The sequence below is a fragment of the Mirounga angustirostris genome, unplaced genomic scaffold (assembly GCF_029215605.1).
Source record: "Mirounga angustirostris isolate CCGP_5_RB_7025 unplaced genomic scaffold, mMirAng1.0.hap1 SCAF_1, whole genome shotgun sequence".
Classification (NCBI taxonomy): domain Eukaryota; kingdom Metazoa; phylum Chordata; class Mammalia; order Carnivora; family Phocidae; genus Mirounga; species Mirounga angustirostris.
Genome location: NW_026991709.1, coordinates 44796310 through 44821112, shown reverse-complemented (window position 1 = coordinate 44821112; position 24803 = coordinate 44796310). Strand labels below are relative to the sequence as shown.

At 36.1% G+C, this 24803-nt stretch overlaps 1 protein-coding gene and 1 pseudogene across 1 annotated transcript in view; one reads left to right on the top strand and one right to left on the bottom strand.

Moving 5' to 3' along the window:
* Positions 1-24803, bottom strand: part of EPHA6 (EPH receptor A6) — an 833569-nt gene that overhangs the window by 143108 nt on the left and 665658 nt on the right. The window contains exon 12 of the mRNA XM_064580423.1: positions 6400-6525. Coding sequence (XP_064436493.1) covers positions 6400-6525 — 126 coding nt within the window. The remainder of the gene's footprint in view (positions 1-6399; positions 6526-24803) is intronic.
* Positions 17046-17305, top strand: LOC123834352 (signal recognition particle 9 kDa protein-like; annotated as a pseudogene).

The following is a 24803-nucleotide window of genomic DNA, read 5'->3' as shown; positions in this document are numbered from 1 at the left end:
AATTTTACCTTCAATTTTGTGTATGCTCCCATCCTGACTTTTCTTATCCCAAGTGGTATCTTCAAGTTGTCTTCCTTAAGTTTTAAATTATTTTCTAATCTTCTGCGTATTTCTCCTCAGGTAAGCCAAAGAACCACACTCTTTGGAACCAATGACTTCAAGCAATAGGGGAAGCCAATTGAACGCAACCTTGACATTATCTGGCCAGCCCCTTTGCACAGGTTTTGGAAACTATCAGTATATCCCAAAAGGTGTTTTTAAATAACCCTCTAATGTAGCAATAACAGTGTGAAAATATTTTAAAGGGGTTATTGGTGTATGACTAGAAATACAATCACTTATGTCACCTTCCTTGTGCTTCCGTCGGCTGGGTGTGGTTTCTCTGTCATTTTATCAGTGACCCTCTCTTCTCTATACCACTCCTCAGTCTTGAAATAGAATAATATTGGTCTTCTGCCCACTCCTGCCCCAGATTTCCCATCCTAGCCTTTTTTTTTTAATAGTTGCAGTTCTGCAGAGTTTTCTTCTGAAGCCTGCCGATGCACAAACTTTCGAGGAGGAGAGTTCTCTAGGGAGAACTGTACAAGTGAGTATTGATTAGGGCCTATTGGGTCCTATCTGGAATCACACAAATGGCAAGGAATAAAAATACCAGGAGTTAGGAATCCAAATAAAAGTTTTTCCTTTTTTTAACCATAGTTCACATTTTGAATAATTTATTCAGGATTTTACTTTGTACAATTAATCCAGTTTTTCCTATACCTTTTATAATTAGCTTTTCGTTTAAGTAGGTACTTGAAAACACTCATTAACACACACCTCATTCAGGGTAATTGGCAACATTCTCAACCGGAGAGATGTATAAAATATAAACCCTTCAATTAAAGAGCTTTTTTCCCCTTGGAGATCTCTTACTTAAAAAGTAAACCACCATCTCTTAACCTTTATGTATATTGATTGCAACAATATTTTGTTAAAGATAAAATAAGGCCAATTGTCATATATACTATATAAAAATATAAAAAGAATAATCATCCTCAGAAGAACTATAGCCAAACTATAAAAATTATTTTGTCAGAAATGATTAATTATAAAATGTCAAATTATGGATCTCAAGCAAAGTTATTGACCTTTTTTTAAAATGCCTAAACATATAAAAAATGAAATGGTTTACTTTGATTTTCCTGAACTGCAGTTTGATTGTATTTAAAAGTTATATACTTTTCCACTGCTGATTTCCCTTGGCATACTGAGTTAATGCCAATTTTCCTTAACTTATGGTATATTCCTTCAAAGTCTGCCACTTAGTTATCTGTGTTACTGCTCTTCTGTAGTCCTCTGTATTCATCAAAGTCTGATAATATTATATTCTTCCTAACATATTTCTACCATTTAAACTATATGACTTCTGAATAAGAAAAATATTTGTCTGGGTAACAGTGCATATACTATTTGCTCTGACTCCATATCAGATAGGATTTCACATGAAATATGGAAAGGAAAATATTGATAATCATGGTTAATGGATTTTGAAGACATTTTAATATTGGCTCAGCTTTGTAAGTCCTTTGCTATAGGAATTGTCTAGTTGGATCTGTTACCAGTTCATAGAAAACTGGATTGTGAATTCATTTCCTAACTTTGCGAGTCAGGGGCACTCATGAAGATATGAAAAAGTCTGGCTCTTTGAGTATAAGGCTCATTCAAATCTTTTTTCAAATGGTAAAAAAAAATAAATAATAGTACTTATCATTATTAATTATATATTTGATGATTGCAAATCTGGTGTTTGAGTGCCCATGTGTTAATATTTCTCTTGTTATCTGATTCAGTGTAAGCAGAAAGGGAGTCTTACGGGATTGATTCACTCCATCTTTGCCATTTATTTTGACCCCAACACATGGAATGCAATGGAGAGGGCTCAGATAAAAATGTCAAAAGAGGTGTTTTATAAATAGTATTGTATTTAAAGCACAGGCAGACAAACTGAGATGGTGTTTCAGAAGAGTAGTCCCTCCACAACTAAAGAGCTTCCAAGATTAATCACAAAGGAAGTATTAGGGAGATCTTGGGCATTGATTTCTTTCAGAATTTATCTGTTTTTAAATCCCACATGCTGCCTGTTTCCTTTGTTTTCTCTTTCACAGACTTTGCTAATAATTGACAAATCATGTTAGTTTGAAGTGTATGTCTCAGTTTGGTCTTGAATCACATATCTATATTATAATCATCATATATAGGATAATAAATATAATATTTACTTCTTTAGTGAAAAATCGTCTCCCATAACTGACAGAAAACTGCTAGAAAAATTTAACTTAGAATTTTGTTGATGTAATAATACCCAACTAAGATATTATTTTCTGAGTAATCATTAGGTAATGAATATGCCTTTATATTTTACTAATAAGTCTAGTTTTTAAGACACATTGTAATGTTTGGATCTTAAGATCTATAAATTTAAGATATTACATGATGTTAGTTATTGCTGTGCAGTGACAGAAAAGACTGAATCAGGAAACTTCCATATATTACCCCGTCATTATAACTGCATAATTTTCTCTCTCACTGACTTTATTATGTTGCTTTCATTTGTATATGGTATGTGAACTGAAATTGCCAAAAGCATAAAGCGTTTGGGTACCAGCAGGGTCTGTCATAAGGGAAGCCACGAGTCTAAGACTCTATGTGTAATCAGTACTCTGTGGCATATACAAATGTTCTATCCCACTTTCAGATAGTGTTTGGCTATAGAATTAAATCAAAGAAATAACTAAATGGAGCAAAGAAGGCAACTTATTATCAGTTTAGAATATATGCCTGATTACACATTTAGAAGAAGGACATCAATTCTTTTAGGGAGGTAGAATTTGATTTTAACAGGGAAGAATACAGCAGGGAAGACTTTGATTTAAAAAGTATAATAGCAGTTACATCATTCTATCTTCTCCTCTTTCAGCTTCCCTCATCTCTTATCTCCTCTCACCTCTCCTCTCTTCTCTCCTGTGACTTTTCTTACTTCGTTGGTTAACTACTATATGAAAGGCACTGTATTAAATATATGACTATACTTGCTATTCAATTTTCAGCCAATTACCTTCTGGTGTTCTTCTCTATTTGGAACTGAGAATAATAACTCTTTATTATGACCTTTCTAGAAAAGAGAAAGGTCATATAAACAGTATAAACAATTGACAGTGGTTACATAAATACCAACTTCAAGCTTATCTGTTTTCTGGGTCTCATGAGTCAATGACTCTCTCATTATTGCAGTCAGCGTAAAAATAACTACTATAAAAACATTGCTCCTTGATAGCCCAGTGTGACATGAATGCAAAGAAACTATTTACACAAGACAGCATCACATATCTCATTTAAATTTGATTAAGATAAGTTACTGGGAACTAAATTAGCTCCATCATTAGAACAGGTGTTGTGATTCCTTGAATGACATAGCTAATGTCTTTTGAGACCCTCGAATACTGTGAAATATAATCAATTGGGAGAAAGCAAATTAAGTGTTGCCCTGTGGCCATCAACCTTTGGCTGTTTAAAAAGACCATGGTATGCAATATATGTTAAGAGAAAAAAAAAAAAAAGAAGGTAGCAGGAGGGGAAGAATGAAGGGGGGGAAATCGGAGGGGTAGACGAACCATGAGAGATGATGGACTCTGAAAAACAAACTGAGGGTTCTAGAGGGGAGGGGGGTGGGCGGATGGGTTAGCCTGGTGATGGGTATTGAGGAGGGCACGTTCTGCATGGAGCACTGGGTGTTATGCACAAACAATGAATCATGGAACACTACATCTAAATCTAATGATGTAATGTATGGGGATTAACATAACAATAAAAAATTAAAAAAAAATACCATGGTACAGGTCAAGGGAGGAACTGCTTTCTTGATGATGTCCTCAGCTTGAAGGGTTATGAGTTCATCTATTAGACCACAAAGAAATACTTTTTAAAAAAATATGAAATAGGGCGCCTGGGTGGCTCAGTTGGTTAAGCAACTGCCTTCGGCTCAGGTCATGATCCCAGGGTCCTGGGATCGAGTCCCACATCGGGCTCCCGGCTCAGTGGGGAGCCTGCTTCTCCCTCTGACCCTCTCCTCTCTCATGCTGTTTCTCTCTCGCTTGCTCTCTAATAAATAAATAAATAAATAAAATCTTTAAAAAAAATATGAAATAAACACTTCTCATGATTATGGCTTCATTCCTCTTTACACAAAATTATAAAGGAAATTCTTGGGAAATATGCTGTAGATGAATGGGAGAGGATAAAAATTACCTTTGAAATTGTAGTGGTCATTACTGAAAAGTGCCAGAGGACGTGTACAGGGATCACTTATCACAGTGATAGAAGCCAGGAAAAGGGAGTTGAGTTAATTTCAGTGTGAGGGAATAGGAACAAGTTTAGATCTATACATTTTTTATGAAGCAATTTTGTTACACCTGATTTGTATGTAAGTCATGAAAACTGAACTGAGTTTTCTCTCCTATGAAAGCTGGAGGCAAATTTGGCTTAAAGCCAAGAACAGAGTGCTAGAGTGTTCTTTCAGATCTCTCTCTAGAAAGTTGTTTCCGTGTATGTGTTATAGAAACATCACCTTTCTTCTATCATTCTCAGTGGCTAAGTGACAAGGGTTATTTATTTATTTATTTATTACCAGTGATGCTGAATAATTCAAGGCACTCCTGAACTATGTAATGTCATTTCTGCCAAACATACCTAAATCCACCAAGATTTGTCATTAAGAGTTAAGGATTAAGCCATTAAACTACAAATCATCCATTCCTCAATTCCAATCACTGAGATATTAATATTATATGTGAAAACTGCCTTTTTATATTTTCAGGTAACTCTGAGAGCTTAGCTTATATAGATTTTTATTTCTAGTCTTTTGCATCAACACCATCACCACCAACAATAAGAATGACAACATTTCTGTGCAATTGATACCAGTTTTGTTTCTAAAGAGGAAAAAAAGTAGCACTCATTAGAATTAAAATTGCTAATTTTTAATTCACATAATTTTGGTTTCTACTCTATCAGTGGCCTTGTTGGCCATAAAGCCTCCAACCATTATCAATCAGTAATTATCCAATGAGAAACCAAATTACATCAAAGCGCATTTACAGTTTATTTTGTATGTTTTTTTTTTTGATATTTTATTTTATTTATTTGACAGAGAGAGACAGCTAGAGAGGGAACACAAGCAGGGGGAGTGGGAGAGGGAGAAGCAGGCTCCCTGTGGAGCAGGGAGCCCGATGCGGGGCTCTATCCCAAGACCCTGGGATCATGACCTGAGCCAAAGGCAGACGCTTAATGACTGAGCCACCCAGGCGCCCCTATTTTGTATGTTCTAATTAAATAGGCAAGGGTAATTGAAAAGCAACAGAAAAATGTAAGCGAAATAATCTTAGGCTTTGTTGGTATAATTTTGTCAAGAAAAGCAAGAAACGTGCATGTTGGAATTTTGTTTTTATTGGATTTCCTAGTGTCTTCAAACATTCCCAGTATTGGTTGGCTGGGCCAGACCCTCCTGAATACACTGGTGTCATTACTATAATTTGTGGCATAATTATTAATTATGATAAAAGACACAAGGATTATGATAAATAAAACTCCAAGAATCAATATCCTAATTCTATTTTGCTCAGACACATATAAAATATAAAGTGGGCTTGTATCCTTCATACAACGGAAGGCGGCGGCTAGATATCTTAAAAATGAGAGGGGAAAAACAATTTGTGACTGAAATACTACCACGGATGATCCAAAAAGTGATTTACTAAACTTTGAAATTGCACTTTAAAATGCTCAATTTCCTATATTGTGTTTCTCTCATTAATAAAATACAGCTTTGGTCAGATTGATATTTTTAAGGGAAACTGAGTATTAATTTTCTTTTTCAAAATGTTCTTCCAAATTTGCTACTTTCTGGTATTTCTTCCAATCATTTCTCTTGAGTGAAATGAAATTTTAATTAAATCTCTATAAACTCATCCAAATATGGAATTACTCTTTCTGTTACTAACGCTGTTTTTCATTCACTTTGCTAGCCAATTCCAAGTGGCAAAGTAGCTCAAATTTATCTTTTATTCTTGAGTTATGAAATTTGGGATTTAAAGCTCTAGCTCTTATTCATGTAAAAATTATTCTAGAAGCAGCAACAGCATGATGCTAATTGGGTGCTCAGTTTACAGAGCCTTCTTCCACTTCCTTTGACTACTTCTGAAGCATTAGATATCATAAATGTGGTCCCCGCAGTAGAGAAAAGTCACTTGCATTTCCTTTCAACAATATAGAAATATTTATTTTTGTCTTGTGGATCTTCCAATTGCAAGCACACTCTTATTGCTGTATATGATGGCAGAAAACATCACCTGAAATACCTACCAGCCGGAATCCTGGGGGGCAGAGATCCTCCCCCTGGCACTGGATGCGGGGCCTGGATGCTATTTAAAAACCCTGCCCTCAGGAAGCTGGGGCAAAACGCCTCCACCCCAATGGCCGGGAAGGATCCTTTTAAAAGATAAAAATGGACATTAATCAAAATCTTCTTTGTGGAAAAGTTGTTGATCATTTAACTGGAGGAAAAAAAACCCCTATGATCAATAAAGACATCAAACCTTAAAAGCGATAAAATGAAAAGGAATAGAATGCATTTTTATTCACAGACCTTAAAAAAATCAACCTAATTTTTGAAAAGAAAGCTACTCTTAACTAGTTACAGTCAAACACGGTTTAAAAGAATGCTAAGATAAAATTTCTAAGCCCCCATTTGACAAAGTGGGTATAAATGTCACTGGGGTTATCTATTTGCAGAACGCACATCCGCGAGTTATGGAAGAGAGCCTCAGCGGGATGGGACGTCGGGGGCGCAGAGGAAGGAGCGGGGCTCTGCTTTAGGTATTTCAGCAGCAGTGCGTTTCTGAAATAGTGGCAAGGAAATCAATATATACAATTCTTAATTTGTTATACTTTTTGGGAGAAGACATAAGAGTTTGCAAAGGTAGAACCACATGCTTTTTCATTTTCAAGGAGGCTATTATGAAGAAAAAAACCCCAAAAAACAAAAAGTAAATTACTTGGAAGTTTATCCCATAAGATTATATCATGAAGTGTAGAAGAAAAGACTGTCAGAGCTGGAAAGGACATCAGAAATCATCCAGATCCTCATTTTACAGACTAGCAAACTGAGGCACGGGAAGCTGGAGAGGGCTGCCGCTGAGCTGGCGGACTCCTAGGACAAAAATCTTTCCACTATAGATTAAAAATAAATAATGAGTCACTTCCCATTTGGGAGATTGCTCTTCTCCGAATATGAATTAGAAACCCTGCAGTTTGGAATAACAGCATTACAATTTGGTGTCTCAATGACCTGAAAGACACTAGAGTCATTCAGAAGAAAATTTAATATCCAGGCACCATGAGTGCCCGGGGAAGACCTGGTAATTGATACGGTATATCGAAGTTTAATCACAGTTAACACCCTCAACGCAAGTTACACTGACAGTGCTAAGGAATGCATATCGTTCGGGGCCTCTGAAACCCCTGACCAGGCCCGGCAGTTTCCGAATAAAGAGACCTGGGATCAATCCTCCCACACTCAGTTTTAGCAAGTCCTGAATTTTTGAAGAGACTTCATTCTGTTCCTTGACACAAATTTTGCCCCTAAAATACGTTAAAATTGAAAGCCTCTTTGAACTCGGACCAGGATTAAAGGGACCCTGTATACCTACCACTCTCTATACAACTTGCTTCTGTGGAAAAAGTTGTTGCTAAAGAAAAGCCAGCATTTCTTAGATCTTTAGAGATGTTTTAATGGGTGAGGCCTGTTCATTGTACATTGGATTAAAGGAAGCACAGACAGAAAATCACATACTGTAAATAAACTCGTTTTGTTGTTGATTTTGTGAGGCTTTAGTAAGAAGGTCCAGTTTGAGTCCCTTAAACATTAAGAGGTGTGGGTAAAGTACCCAGTAGTAGGCCAGAAAGTGTTCTGAGGTAACTTGTGATGAACAGTGACTCTAATTTCTACTACTGGGGGGGATCTACCATTGAGCAAAAATGTGCCCTCATGTACATGCATCCCACAACGCCATGCTTCAACAGTCTGGGAAAATACCCAGAGCCCAGGAGCATCACTGAATCCAGGTAGAGATAATTATATATTTATTCTGCATCCTTAAAGTTACAAAAGAAATGGTGATTTTGCTTCAGAGAAAATAATTATAAGAAATTCAGATTGTAGTATAGTCTGTGACAAACAGAAATATTCCAATTCTAGCTGATTATGGATTTATTGAAGCCAAGTGACAGGAAGCTTGGTTCAAGAATCCTAGATTGTAAAGAAAAAGAATAACATAATCATGCACAGGAAAGAAAAAGGAATATAAATATAATCATCATAAAGGAAATTTGAAGAAAAAAAAGCATGTAGAACAGACTTTAAATAATGTTAATATGCTTCACATTTAGAGATTTTTATCTTTGTGTTTGCTATTTTAGCCATAATCCTTGAAACTGTTAACTTAGAAACGATGTCCATTATTTTAACTCCTTGAAACGAAATACAAATATTATTTTATTGCTGTGATTACACTGATTACTATTTTTGTGGTTGTGACAGCCTGTCATATTTAATAACAGCTTTCATTTTCCTAAACTTGCTGCATCATTCATAATGGCTTTGTTATGTTTCTTTACTGTGGGTTAAAAGGTCTTTCATTTACTGTGGCATCTCTTCCTTAAGGAACTTTTATATATATATATATATATATATATATATATATATATATATGAAACAAACAACAAGAAAAGCTGGTGTACACGAATACACATTCAGTCGAAACATCATATTTTGTGCTAACAATGCCTTATCATTTCTCTCCTTAGGGTCAGTCGTGTCAGTAGAGATTACATGAAACACTACAGCTCTGTTTTCACAATTCAATAATGAAGCTGAATTTATTTTTAATTATAATTCTCTTATCTCTTAATCTACAATAAATTAAGGTCAGGAACCTTTTGGGATTGGAAAGGAAATAATTTTAGTCTGGTTTGCTGCAATGCTTAAATTGCTGGCTCCTGTTTTTATTTTTTTTTTAAATAAGTAATTGTAACAAAGAAAAAAAGAGAGAGAGATGCACAAACCAAGAAACAGACTCTTAACTACAGAGAACAAACTGATGGCTATCATAAGGGAGATGGGTGGGGGGATGGGGGAAATAGGGAATGAGGATTAAGAAGTGTACTTGCTGTGATGAGCACCTGGGTGTGGTATGGAAGTGTCCAATCACTATACTGTACACCTGAAACTAATATTACACTGAACTGGAATTAAACAAGAAAACAACAAAATAAATAAGTGTAGAACTTATTAATTATATTGTAGCCAAAGAAAAAAACAACAGCTAGTATCTACAGCAGGATAAATGTAAATGTCCAACAGCATTTGGTTTTTAGTTGCATTCAGTAGACTGAAGTATTTGTCAGAATAAATTAGGCTTTTATTTGATGAGAGTACTCCTCCCTTTCATTACAAGTTTGAAATATAAGATGTGTCACTTCACAAATGCTTTTCTAAATCTCAAATAAGTGAGTTTCCAGTTTGTCAGTGAGCATGAGTCAGTGGATTAAAGAGACACCATAATAGGATATTAGCATTATATTGTCTCTAATATAGAGTTGCCAGATAATGGAGCATCCTGTATTTTTATTTGCTAAATCTGACAACCCTACTCAAAAATAATTTCGAACACTTTTGAGTATCAGACTCACAAAAGACACTATTAACTACTGGTATAAGGTAAGTTAACCTAAGTCACTGGCTGCAGGAGTTGGTGATTTATCTGTCCTTCAGTAGTTCAGTGGTCGTTGATGTCCCTTAGGGAGTACTGCAAACTATGACTAGGGAAAGACATTATTTAGTGGGTTAGGGTCAGCACGTATGCTAAAGGCATTGTAATAACTGGTATACTCCCTACACAAAGGAGAATTTCTCTCAAAATGCTAGTAGCACCACTGAGAAACCCTGCCTGAGAGCAAAGCATCCTAAAAAGCACAGTTGGTTGCTAGTGACCACAATATAAAAAAAGCAGAAGTTGACATGATCAGCCTGAATTTTGACATCTGGTTTGATCAGTTAATGGAGTATTCTGATTACCTAGATTATTTGAAAGTAATCTGGCCTGTAGAGTAGCCAGTTTTCAAAGAGTTAAAATAAAATATATTTAGGGGCGCCTGGGTGGCTCAGTCATTAAGTGTCTGCCTTCAGCTCAGGTCATGATCCCAGGGTCCTGGGATCGAGCCCCGCATCGGGCTCCCTGCTCCGTGGGAAGCCTGCTTCTCCCTCTCCCACTCTCCTGCTTGTGTTCCCTCTCTCACTTCTCTCTCTCTGTCAAATAAATAAATAAAATCTTTTATATATATATATATATTTAACACTTAAACTCAATGAAACAAAATCATTTTCAATTTGATTTGCAGCAATCTCTTTGAAATAACTTTACCTTGGAAATCAGATATCATTAAGAATTGGTGTAAAAAGATGACTATGACTTTGAACTCTTCATGCCTTAATTTCCTCATACATAAAATGAAAATAACCACTCACCCTACCTAATGGGGCTGTATGTAAGAATTAAATAAAAGTAATAATCATAAATATAAGACAATATTATTAGATGTTTCTAAGTTTTTTTTTTTAGTGCTCTTTTTTAAATTTATTTTTTATTTATTTATTTATTTTTTTATTACCTTTTTTTTTCTTATGTTAATCCCTATACATTACATCATTAGTTTTAGATGTAGTGTTCCATGATTCATTGTTTGTGCACTACACCCAGTGCTCCATGCAGAATGTGCCCTCCTCAATACCCACCACCAGGCTAACCCATCCTCCCACCCCCCTCCCCTCTAGAACCCTGTTTGTTTTTCAGAGTCCATTGTCTCTCATGGTTCGTCTACCCCTCCAATTTCCCCCGCTTCATTCTTCCCCTCCCGCTACCTTCTTCTTCTTCTTCTTTTTTTTTTTTTCTTAACATATATTGCATTATTTGTTTCAGAGGTACAGATCTGAGATTCAACAGTCTTGCACAATTCACAGCGCTTACCAGGTGGGAATGCAAGCTGGTGCAGCCACTCTAAGTTTTTTTTTTAAGAGAGAGCAAGCAGGAGAGGGGCAGAGTGAGAGAAAGAATCTTAAGCAGGCTCCACACCCAGTTCAGAGCCTGACGTGTGGCTCGATCTCACAACCCTGAGATCATGACCTGAACTGAAATCAAAGTCAGACACTTAACCAACTGAGCCACCCACATGCCCCAACAGTCCTAATGTTTTAAAAAAAGAAACCTCTTTGGGTGAGAAATTGAGGCAGACTGATTCAATTTTTCTAATGCAGAACTACCTGCCTCCCCCACATACATCGACAAAAACCTAACAGAAGAAATCCCTTCATTGAAGATTACATATCAATAATTTAATTTTGCCTGAAAAGTTTAATAAAGGCAATATCCCTATAATATGAATTTTTTGAGATGTGGTTCCTTCAAATTGTCCCCACCTGGCTTTACTTTTGCAGATACTCAATTTGATCTATGAGTAGACAAAGAATATCTAGACTCAGTTAAAGATAATTTAGAATTGTAAACTTAAAATACATGCACACGTTAATCAAATAAATTATGAATAAAATATACTCATAATACTCCCTGTGGAGGATGCTCAAACATTTTCATTGTTAGAGGTGTGTGATCAGAGAATTTTGGAGAATGCTTGTTTAAACAATAACACAGTGAGAAAAATGCCAAAGTATTCATGAAGTAAAACAGTTACTTCGAGAGCTTAAACAATTAGGGCAGGGCCTTGATTTCACCTGGCCCAAGGCAGTGATCCTAGAATTCATGCTGCTCCTTACACAGTGGTTCTCAAACTTGGATATACATTAGAAAATAGGTATTAAAAGTCCAAGCAAATATACTGAACACACAAAAAATAGAGAATCTTTGTCTTCTACTCCTAAAAAGAGTTCTTTGCCAACTGTAATGTGAAATGCAGGGATGACCTAATCTGATATAAGAAGAGATCACAAAAAGTCCTAAATATATAGCATCTTATGTATATTGTACATGTGTGGTATGATTATTATTTGAAATCAAGTATCAAAATAAGCTGAACTTGTTATCAGATCCTAAATTGATACATCTTATATTGTTAGTATATAAAATGAATATTATTTCAAAATATTTTAATTTTATTCCTTTTATATTTTGTGTTTTAGAGTAAATATAAAAACAACACAGTAAAACAGAAAATATATATAACGTGTAAGTAAATTAATATTCAGAGTAGAGTTTGGGTTCAAACCTGGTTACTGATGGGTGTGACTACAATTTTGGAGAGCTGAGAATTGAGTATGTATGCATTCAGGATAGAGATCCTTTCTTCAGCCTTAAGAATCCAGTATCTGTAACTGGCACATAGTAGCTACTCCATGGCTGTGTGGTTTAGATTAATGATGGTACCTCTGAGCTATAGTGTGAATAACTTCAAAGTTTAATGATAACATAGTCTGTTAAACCAAATGCTACCTCAAGGGCTGTTTTCCCTGAGGAATGTTTTGATTATTTGATTATTTTGATACTTGATTTCAAATAATAATCATACCATGCATGTAGAATATACATAAGATGCTGTATATTTAGGACTTCAAAGATTCTCTATTCTTTCTCTACTTACAGATATGTCTCCCTATCTATCACCTATCTATCTCTCTATCTCGCTATCATCAATCAATTTCACTCATCCTTTGTCAGTGTGTTTCCTTCTACTCTTGTGTATCTCATGTTTTCTCACCTGTGTGCTTTTCTTCTATTTCTGCTACAATAATTTATAGATTACACATTCTCTCCTCCACTGAGAGAAGTGAAAGAAAGCCATAAGCCCGTTGTTTGTTTGAACACATGCTTCTTAATTTTCTGTGATGTGGATGAAGGCTCAGGCTCAGAGATACATCACGACTGAAGGAAGACCAGCAATAGTAAGAAGAGCCATTATCATGTAAGGCATTAAAAGAATGTATTTTTATGCCATAGAAACCTTTGTTGAAATCTCTTTATTTAATAACACATAGTCTAGGAAAAACTAAGCTGCTGTGCCTCGTTTAGTAGAGAAAAGATTCCTGCCTTATCATGAAGATTGAGGTGGGCTGGCTGGAACCCCAACATAGTCTGCTCTAACTTGATCAGAAGCTGCACAGAGTAGGGTTTTAAAAAAGGCAAGGTGAATAAGTGGATTGAAAAAATGATCAAATGAGAAGTGACAAATTGCTCCTTAGGCAAATATCTTACTAGGATCTAAGGAAGTACTCAAACTGCTCAATTGCTTCTTAGGCCTATAGTAACTTTCTAATGACTAGATGAGAGCTAATTTTCAATTAGGCTTAACATGTGAAAGAGAACCATTACATTCATAAATAACTCATTCATAGACTTAGTCATTTGTTCAGTAAATATTTATTGAAGCACCTATTTTTTTTTAACTTGTCATTATAACACACATTTCTAGTACAAAGAGAGGAAATCAATTTTTGATAGGATACTATTATTTTCAGGAAATGATTCCCGCCCCCTCCCCAGGAAATGATTCTAAGTTAAGCCAAAGTTATAATTACAGAATTTTTTCCATTTCCTAAATTATTATAAATGGAAATATGCCTACAATTATATTAGTATTTTCCTGTTTAGCTAACTAACTACACAGCTAATCTCCATGAAGATTCTTCAGCACCAAATACAATTAAAGATCATGCAACCATTACTGTTTTGTTTCTTACTTTTTTTTTTTTTATCCTTCAGGTCACTGCAATATGAATTTTATAGATTTCTCATCCTGTTGTTCTTCAATAGGTCACAATAAAAGTATTGAAGCAAAAAGGGCAGTTTCATGGCTAGATTTTTATGAGTTATTTCTGCAGTGCTTTTAAAAAGAAATTTTCAGCTTTTCCTGAGTTATTTTTAAACTTGTAGGATATGTATGATAAAATTATGGTTGCTATAATTTTATAAAACTATAGCATTAACAAAGAGAATTAAGATATTTTGAAGCTGATCAAAATAAGACATTAAAAATGCATTTTAATTTATATTTAAAATAGACATTGACTTTTTTATTTACTGTTTTAAAGATTTTATTTATTTATTTGACAGAGAGAGAGAGAGAGCACAAGCAAGGGGAGTGACAGGCAGAGGCAAAGGGAGAAGCAGACTCCCCGCTGAGCAGGGAGCCTGATGCGGGGCTCGATCCCATGACTGGAATCATGAACTGAGCTGAAGGCAGACGCTTAACTGACTGAGCCACCTAGGCACCTCGACTTTTAAAAACAAATATTTTAAATGTCTGAGTTTCCTCATCTGTAAAATGATGTACTTGGACTAGAACTTCCCTAAATTTCCTTTAGTTCTAAAAGTGTTTATATAATTTTTATTTCATTTGTTTTATTGAATTAAGACTGTATTTCTCCCAAATATGGATTATGTCCAGTGGTCTTACCTATGTTTATATGTGGTGGGACTTGAAATCCTAATTTCTAAAAAAGTGTCCTGACTAAATTTGTAATATGCCAATACATCAGTCAGTTTTAATAGTGACAATGCCTAGGCTTGAGACCAGAATTTTGATTCTACCATTACTAGCTGATTCATCTTGGGTAAGTTATTTAGCTTCTCTGATACTCAAATTTCTTCATTTGAAAAATGGAGCTAATAATAAACGTATAACTTATATTGGTTTACTGCAGGCCATACAGGAAGTGCCTATTAGTGACTGACAGTAAGTGTTCAATAAATGAGGGATAAATATTATCTTCCTTAATTCCCTAAACTTGACCTACCACTTCATGTCTCCATGCCTCCATGATATTTCCTTATCTTGGAAGACCCTTCTGTCCTTCTCGTCTCTGTCAAATCATGCCTGACATAGCCAGGCAGAACTCATTATTCTTTCCTCCATGCCCCCCATATAATCTTAGCTACTAGAATAGAGGTAGAACACTATTATAGATACAGTATTTATGTGTTTACAATTTTGCGATACCAAACTCAAATGCCTTTAGGGCCCATCAGGTACAATAAATTAGTATATCAAATTGATGACAAAAAAAATTGATGACAAAGGCACTGAGTCAAATATGAAAGTTCTGCCTAAGGGTAAAAAATTCAGGTGTTTAAAGAACACTGTAGAAATCAAATAAAACACATCTCTTAGCTGGCTTCAGCCTGTGGGCTGCCATCAGCCATACTTACATGTTGTGTCCTCTATTAGGATTTGATCCCTTAAGAACAGGGACAAATCATGCATGTCTTATTCTCTATATGTCCAGTCCCAGAGCTTGCACATAGTAGGAACTCAATGTAATATTTATTGAGTTGAATTAAAATCATATTTATATGAACAGTTCAAAGGCAGTCTGACTTTATCTGGACATATAATAGACTGAGTTTTCTTGATGTCAGAGATTTTAAAACCACCTATACTCTAATAAATATCCTCAAAACGTGTATAATTATTAAAGTTCAATGAGATTTGTGACTTTCCACTTTAAATGCTTATGAAGAGCCAATATTTAGGAACCAGGGACAACTAAAAATCTAAAAATGATTTAAATTCTTGAGTTCTTTTATTTCGAAAGTGGTGAAGGGATGACCTGAAATTGAAAGGCACGTCTTCCTGACCGAGTCACCACACTGGGCATGGCTTGGCAGATTGCTACTCAGCCTTTTCTTTCTGGGCTCACACTGTAAAACTATACACTCTTTAAAAAATGCTTTTACACCTCAGGTGCCAAGGTGTCAGCTAAAGAGCTGTTAAGCAGCATTTATCAATGTGTATGAGAGCTAGATCTATTTAGCTTCACAGCCAAAGTGTGCTATGTATTTAATATTTATGAACAATGGGTATATCTGTCACATTATTAAAGGGAAGTTTGAACATTTAGTATACTTGATAAAGAGGTCACGAGGCAGGCTGCTTCTGCCTTTTTGTAATTTTCCATGGCTGCCTCCAGTTGGGACTAGCCATTGTTTGCTAGCATGTACCCTGCTGTGTTGTTGTCTCTCATGTACAAAGTATGAAAGAGAATATTCTGGATTTAGTTTCACTTCCAGATATTGATGATAACATCCTTGGGAGTCTTATCTACAAACAAACATGTTAAAACATACCAAACATGTCTTATTTAAGGCTAAGATATATTTAAATTCCTATCAAAGACTTGTTAGCTTTTTAAGGTCAGAATGGTACTGATTTGGGAGAAAGGTAAACTAAGAAACAGACTCCTAACTAGAGAGAACAAACAGAGAGAGGGTTACCAGGAGGGAGGTGGGTGGGGGTTGGGTTAAGTAGGTGATGGGAATAAGGAATGCACTTGTGAAGAGCACCTGGGTGTTATATGGAAGTGCTGAATCACTATATTGTATACCTAAAACTAATATCACACTGTATGTTAATTAACTGTAATTTAAATAAAAACTTTTTAAAAAAGAATGGTACTTATTTGGCATCCATATAGTGTGGATTAGATGGCAGGATAATTTGGTTTAGTAATTATCATTTTGAGAATTTGGTCTTGAAAATATCAAAGAACACAAGAAGTCTTGAAAATAATTGAGAGTAGCCAATAGAGAACAAAACTAATCAAGACCCTAATGATTTTACACCAATTCTGATGCCATAAATGTATGATAGGCATGGCACCGTAATGGTAATGGTCGTAGCCAAGACATGTTTAACCACTTTGTGCTTGAGGTACACGTGTGGGATTTCCTTCCCTGTCCCCACCTGCATAGTGTAAACACTTAGGTGGACACCTCCCTAAGTCCTTCCAGTTCAGATCATGTTACTCCTCATTTAAAAAAATTTGCAATCTCACTACTGCTGAATACAAACCCAAGGAATAAGTATGGTTTCAGAGGTAAGTGGGCCAGCTTTCACTGCCTTCAGTCCAGGCCATGACTCTCTTCCTACTCCACCATGGACTCATGATGCTGCAGTACCAGACGTGGGAGGAAATCAGTCTCTTGGCCAAGAAACTCTACCTCGCCAGTCCTGTGAAGACACATGTGGTTCTCATTCTGATGGGAGTTTGTATATTAAATAACACATGATTTAATTTGTTTGGTGTCTAGAACAGACCAAGCTCAAGATGCAAAGAAAATTGAGAAATTCTATAGTCAACTAACGCGACTTATGGTAGCCAAGGGATTCCCACAGTGTTGCCATGGAAACAGACCAACCAATTTGAAACGAAGACTGTTTGTCATATGCTTAGGCAGTAAATATCTTTTGAATTTGAGAAAGTGTTGGGACAGAATATACTTTATGTAACTAAGTGGGCTATTTAGAAGCTGAGAGATCATTTTTTGTACTTTGTTTTCTAGTGTTTACTTTAGAGAGCCAGGGATGTAAATGCTTTCAGTTAAAAAGTGTTTATTTAGTTTTGGAAATTGAACAGGAAATGCATCTATCCTGGAAGCTTTTTGCACTTATTTGATGTTGGGCAAAATATATAACTAGAATAGGTAATTTTGTATCAGTAATTTGAAAATGAGATATCAATTCTTCTTTAAATTTGGTTAATCTGTCTTTTTTTTTTTTTATTTGATACAGAGAGAATGAGAGAGAGAGCACATGAGAGGGGGGAGGGTCAGAGGGAGAAGCAGACTCCCTGCAGAGCAGGGAGCCCGATGCGGGACTCGATCCAGGGACTCCAGGATCATGACCTGAGCCGAAGGCAGCAGCTCAACCAACCGAGCCACCCAGGTGCCCGGTTAATCTGTCTTTAAAAGAAAATTAAATATGACCATTTTGTTGGTTTGATCTATGTCTTCTAAAGCATAAAATTTGTGTTGATGATGACTCACAAATATAAAATATAATGACTGGAATTAACTGCATAGCAGTATACCTATTTATATAGCATAGTGTCCTTATATCTAAAAGTAATTGTAAAAACAAAAATGCTTCACCTTAAACTTTCCAAACTTAAACTATATTTTTAAATATAAGGGATACATACTATCATTAGTTTGAGCAAAGACTTACTTTGAACCCAGTTTTCTGTGTTCAAAAACAACTGTAGTTATTTTAAATGCATGATGATCAATAAATGGACTGAAACCACCATATTACAGAAATATTTGCCACATAGTTCCCATTTATATTTTCTCAGAAGAGCTAAGGATTTTTGAACAGTTAAATCTTTGCATACTTCTATGACACCCCTGCCCATTTCTCTCTTAACCAAGGTGTTAAGCGTGATTGTCATAACTGCTATGCTTTCTGTTAAACTGAAATTATGATAGTATTTGATATTTATCTTATATTTGTAATCTGAATTTTACCACCTAAGTGTAATGTTCACATGTTAATTACATTACTATATTTTTTGTTAAAAAATATTAAAAAAATTCTTGACTTTTTACTACAAACACATTAGAATTTTCATTGTTATTTAAAAGTATTGCTCACTTCTTCCAGCACAAAGTAGGAATGCCTTATCTTGGACTAACCCATTCTAAATGCCCTGCCTAAGTGCCACCTCTTTTAAGAGGCTTTCCATTTTTTCGTGGCTGGAATAACCTTGCCCTCATCTATGCTCCCTCAGGAGGCAGTAAAACTGCCATGGAAAGCACATAGGTGCTAGAGTCAGAGGGATTCCGTTTCAAGACCTCCATGTGCCCTAGCTTGCTGGATGACCTATTTTGGTAATAGGTGGAAAAGAGTCTGTTATGAAGACAATTACACAAGATAGTGTTTTATTTTTTATTTATTTGAGAGAGAGAGAGAGCACGCTTGCAGGGGGTAGTGGCAGAGGGAGAGAGAGGATCCTTAAGCAGATTCCCCTGAGTGCAGAGTCTGATACCTGGCTCGATCCCATGACCCTGAGATCATAATCTGAGATGAAATCAAGAGCCGGATGCTTAACCGAGGAAGCCACCAGGGTGCCTGTACAAGATAGTGTTTTAAAAATTGCCTGGCCCAAAGAAGTCATTCATGTTAAGTCTTCCCTACCTACTTTTCTTGACTCTTTTCCCTCTTTCAATTATATACTATTACATTTTCCCTTGTACTATAATTCTTTCTGTTCATGACATAGCTTACAATAAGTTCCGTAAAGAGTGTCTCATTTTTATATTTCTGACAGAACTTGGCATGGTATGTTGCATAGAGGGGTCAACAGTGAAGGTAAACACAGGAAGTATAAAGCATATCCATGTCTCTCTGACTCATGACAATGTTATTGATAGTTTTGACAGCGATTTCTAAGGGTGGAATGACCAAATCCATGCGATTGGTTTAAGGAGTGAGTCAAAATCAGTCATAAAAATGTCATGACCTGTAAAGCCATTCTCTCTGGCTCATACGCTCTTTATTCTCAGACAGCTGGACACTTAACGACACAAGCAGCCAGACACACGGCCTCCATACTTACCCTCTCTTTCATTTCTCTCGGTTTTCCGTATGTGCCCTCTCATTTATGTCCCTAAGGGACGAAGAGACAGACGATCTCAAGGGCAGAGCAATCTCGACTGCTTAAGCCCCAGAGAGAAGTGTGGCACGGAACTAGAGATGCTGTTCTCTGAGGGAGAGACTGAGCATTCATTCTTTATGTGCCTGATTCTCCCAGATATGAGCCAGCAAATTCAACTGTGGCTGAGTCGGAAGCAGACTAATAACACTGTGTTGGGATCTACCTCCAGATATGATCCTAAGTGTGAAATGGGCTTGAAAAGAGTCAGGCCTTACTCAGTTTCATGTATCTCTTAATTTTTATTGAGGCGATTCCTATTTTTAAGCGTGATGTCTTTGGGAACAATATTAACTTCCAGATCTGATCTGAGGTAGGCTCATTGCTGATAATAAGGCAGAAAAAAAGAAACCAGCTCAAAGAAGCCTGATTTTATCCCTCTTCAGCCACACAACCTGGGCATGGCCAGATTGCCTAAGATCATATCGCCCCTGACAATCTGCCAGCCCCTCGCTGTGCCGCCATTTTCACTACTGCTTACCATTAGGCTATCCCTGGCAGGCCATTAGACTGAGTTCAAAATGGGGGTCCAGGAACATCCTGTTCTATAAGAATTGCTGAAGGAGATTCATGGGTTGTATAAAGAGAGAAAGTGAGAAAAAGAGGGCTAGCGGGTGTTGTTCACTGTTGAAAATACCCCCATTAATGTATTTTTCAGAGCCAATTCCACAGCAATTTCAGACTCTCGTGTTATTAGATTGCTGGTTCACTTAACATACATGCTTTTTATTACATTTTAAATATTGGCCTGGATATAAATTTGGGTGGTTTGCTAAGATATTCTAGTGGTGGTGCATGATTATAGCTTCTTGGATATAGTGACAGTGTGAGAGGAGCGGCAGCTTCTGATATGATATATCTGGAGAGGAAAACATTTGGAAGCAGTTTGAGTGCGTTTTATTTCTGCATGGACTCTTTGGGCACCCAGCCACTTTCAAAGCATTATTTAACAAATTATGGCACCACAAAAAGTATTTTATGCTCTGGATATTAGTCTTCAAAAGAGGAACCAATAAATGTCTGGAGTTAGTATCTAAGAGAAGTACTGGAGTGAGTTAAAATTAAAAGGACATTTTTATTTGTAAGTGAAAAATAAAAACTTCCTGCCTTCAAAGTATTACATTTAATTTTATTGCTATTTAGATAGACTCATTTTGTGTACATGTTGTGTTAATAAAGAAAAAGATGCTTATTTATTGATACTTTTAAGGGGCCAGATTATTATATGGTGGTGAATTTATCACCAAATGTTACAGTTTCAGGGTTTAGGGAACAATGATGTACTTTCGTTTATATTTGATTTATAAAATAATCCAAACAAAACGGCTCTCATTTACCCTTTAAATGCTGGCACGTGGGCTCTTAAATGGAGCAGATCATTGTGTAGGCTTATTGTTTGAGCTGTGGGCAAATATTGTGTCATATGAATCACCCTTTCGCATCAATAAGGTTGGGCCAGTGCAGAAGTGGGGGGAAGAAAATACTCCCCGGAAGAATGCTGCTCACCCATGTGAGGGAAATTTAGTGTGCTGGCGGAGGTAATTTCCTAAATGGTACCCTGGTGCCCTAGAAGACTTAATTCACTTCAGCTGAATGAGCAGCTGGATCAAGCTCAATCATTGAGAGTTACCCATTCATACTCAAAGGCATATAGATCTCAAATGGAATGTTCTTTAATTGGGTGCATATAACTTTAGGGTAACCTGGGTACAGGGTTGGGAAAATATAAATGAGTGCAGCCTAATTAGAAAGCTCCATTTAAACTTGCTTTTCAAATCACATTTTCACAGCACTGAATGGCAGTGACCTAAGAAGATGAAGTACTTTCAGGAAAGGAAAAAGCAAGTGACAATATCATTGCTTAACTGTAATCACAAACTCTTAGTTTGGAGAGAGTCCCAGAAAGTTCGTATTTAGGTATAGATTTAGGTTTAATCCAGCAAACTGTATTTATAGGAAAGAAGTGCTGGCAGAGATAAATAATGGAGAGTGGATAGGCTTGTCAAGAAATAAACAAGGAAGAGGAGATAGATTTTTTGGGTAAATGACATATATAGATCAAAGAAAAATGGCTGCATAAAGTTGTATGTTTGTGTCTATATGTGTGTGTTTATAAAGTACTGATTTATCAAACTTTAAGCACAATCTCATCCAATGAACAGATGTGAGACTTTTTCAAATATTCAGTCTTGAATGAGACAAAAATACTTCATTTTCCTGAGATTTTTTCTTTAATTTATAATACGTGTATCATGAAAAAAAAAAAAAGTAAGAATAATCTCCACTATGTGAAGAGATCCCAGATGAAATAACTTTAAAAAACTAAATCAGCCCCTTACATCATATCCTGGGTGCTCCGCAAAAGGAACAACCTCAGTTCATTCTTGATGATGGAGGAAGGTCCTACATCCCTAGTCGTGATCTGATCTCATGCTGACAAAGACTGACAGTGCCCCATACATATCTGTTTCCTTCTTTTTCCTAGTCTCAGAACCCCTGATTTTTAGCTGGCACATGGCTGGCCAGAATAAAGACCATATTTTTCCAGTTTTCCTATGCATCCAGATGAGGCTATGATTAAGTTGTATCTGATTAAGTAAGTGTAAGTGTACCTAAAAGGAAGAAATATGCCCGTGTTTACCCTTTTCTCCTTTTTTTTAAAGATTTTATTTATTTATTTGACAGAGAGAGAGATAGCGAGAGCAGGAACACAAGCAGGGGGAGTGGGAGAGGGAGAAGCAGGCTTCCCATAGAGCAGGGAGCCCGATGTGGGACTCGATCCAAGGACCCTGGGATCATGATCTGAGCCAAAGGCAGACGTTTAAAGACTGAGCCACCCAGGCGCCCTACCCTTTTCTCCTTCTTAAAGCATGGGATTTAAGCAATCATCCTGGGTGGTGTGCTGGAGAGCGCCACTCAGGAAGGAGCCTGGGTCTTTGAGAATCATGAAGCCCTCCTGTTAGCCATGAATTGATTACCTCTGGATGTTGCTTATGTATGAGAGAAATAATTTTTATTCTGTTGGTTGGGATTTTCTGTTACTCCCAACAGAATCTAACCTTAAACTGATTTTTGATTTGCCTCTCTTAACATGCCTGGTGCCTGAATTAACTGCATTAAAATCCTATGATTACTTTATCGCATACTTTGAGACAGCCTTCATAATTATCATTTTGGCTATTTTAGACTATTCTTGTACATCTCCACCTTTAGATAATTTCTATGAGGCCAGTATCATGTGATCTTTTCACTGTACCCCTAGCATTTAAACACTGGTAAATGACTAAATGAATCTCTCTTATCATATACTTTCTACCCATTTTTAGATATAAGCCTGTTACTTTTGACAAGAATGATTCTGATTAATAAATGCAAGCATCCCATGGGTCACTTCTAATCTAATTTTAATGCCACAGTTTTGTACATGAATGAGTTTCTATTTTTATCTTTCAATAGTAAAACAAAGTGTATAGATTAAATAAAGGTGGCATGCTTTGAATTTAGAGAAACAAGTAGTCTGCCGGAATTGAATTCTTCCACTTAACTTCTGTAACTTTGGGGATCAACCTGAAAGCAAAAAAATATTGCTGATTCAAAGAATCCAAGCTTGTCAAGATTTATAAGTCAGTGTATACACAGGCCATTCTGAGAGAAGACATTCCCCAAAGTCTTCCCCCTGAATGTTAGCTGGTCAGGCTGGTTGGTGAGTGGAATGGAGGGCATGTGGGAGGGGTATAACTCTTTAGTTTTATGCTTCTCTGTACATCACATGTACATGTGGCTGCTCCCTGGATCACTTGAGGGAAACATTGACTGAACAACTGTTGTGGACTCTGGAAATTTCTTGAAGGTTTATAGGAATCTAGTATATTTTGACAGAACTCATTTGCCATTGACACCTTCTGTGGAGGGTGGGTACTTTTTCTTGGAAAAAAAGATTCCACAGAAAATCTCTTTTGAGATAGCCTTCCTATTCAACCCCCCTCCCCAATTCCTCAGAATAGCAAGGATCAAAGAATTATATTTCTTATAATTCATTCCCCAAACCGCCCCCCCCCCGACACACACACACCCCTCTGTATCTCTTCGCTTAGTGAATGGACTTGACCATTCAGCTAATTGCTAAGTTGGAAATTTGAGGGTCATTTAGACCTTCCTCACATTTGCCTTTTGATCCTCTAGGGCATGTCCTGGGGATTTCATGTAAAAAATATTTTTCTGTCATCTCCTTCTTGCATCTTCATTGCAACTATACAGCTTATTTAATTCCTCCATTACTTTTACTTTGTATTATTGGAATCACTTTTCAATTGACTTCCCTATCTCCAGGTTAGCTTCCCTCCAAACCCCCTTATATCAGCTGGCAGGAAGATATTACTAAAATACAAATGTTTTTATGTGATTTCCCTGCTTAAACCTTTTGAAAGCTCTGCACAGATTTAAGAATAATGCTTACAATTTAAAAGACACTGTAATGCACAAAGATATTCTTTAAAATTTAAGCAATTCAGAACAGTGAGAATTCCCTTTTATCATTCATCTAATCCCAGCCTTCTACTGCTATCATTTTGATGTGTGCCCTCTCAGGTGTTTTAGTATGCTATGTATGTTTATATACATAGATATACAAATATACTTTTTTATGTTTAAACTTGATTACATGTTTTGGAGACCTGGCCTGACATTGATCTACCTCCTCCTTTTTAACTGCACCATAATATTCACTAGTACAAATATGCAATAATTTATCTAATCATCTTCTTCCTGGTGAGTATGTAGGTTATTGTGTGAATATCTAGAATAGTTACACCGTTGTGGAGTTTCTGAGTTGAACAATATGTTAATCTTAAAATACGATAAATACTTTCAAATAGTCCACCAGAAGTCTCTGTCAATTTATACTCTTATGAATAGTGAATGACAAGTACATTTTTATTTTCCTACACCCTTTTCTAGCACTGATATTATCAATTTTCTTAATTTTTGCTAGTTAGGTAAAAATGATTTAATTTGGATTTTAACTTTCCTATTTTAGGTAATAGTAAGATTGAACGTATTTTCTTATTTTTATTGATATTTGTTTTTATGCAAATTGGCTATTCATATTTTTGCTCTTATATAACAGGGTCTTTTAAAAATGATTTGTAGAAACTCATCATCCAATTTCCATATTAATCATTTGTTAAAAAATATTGCAGTTTTTGTCTTTATC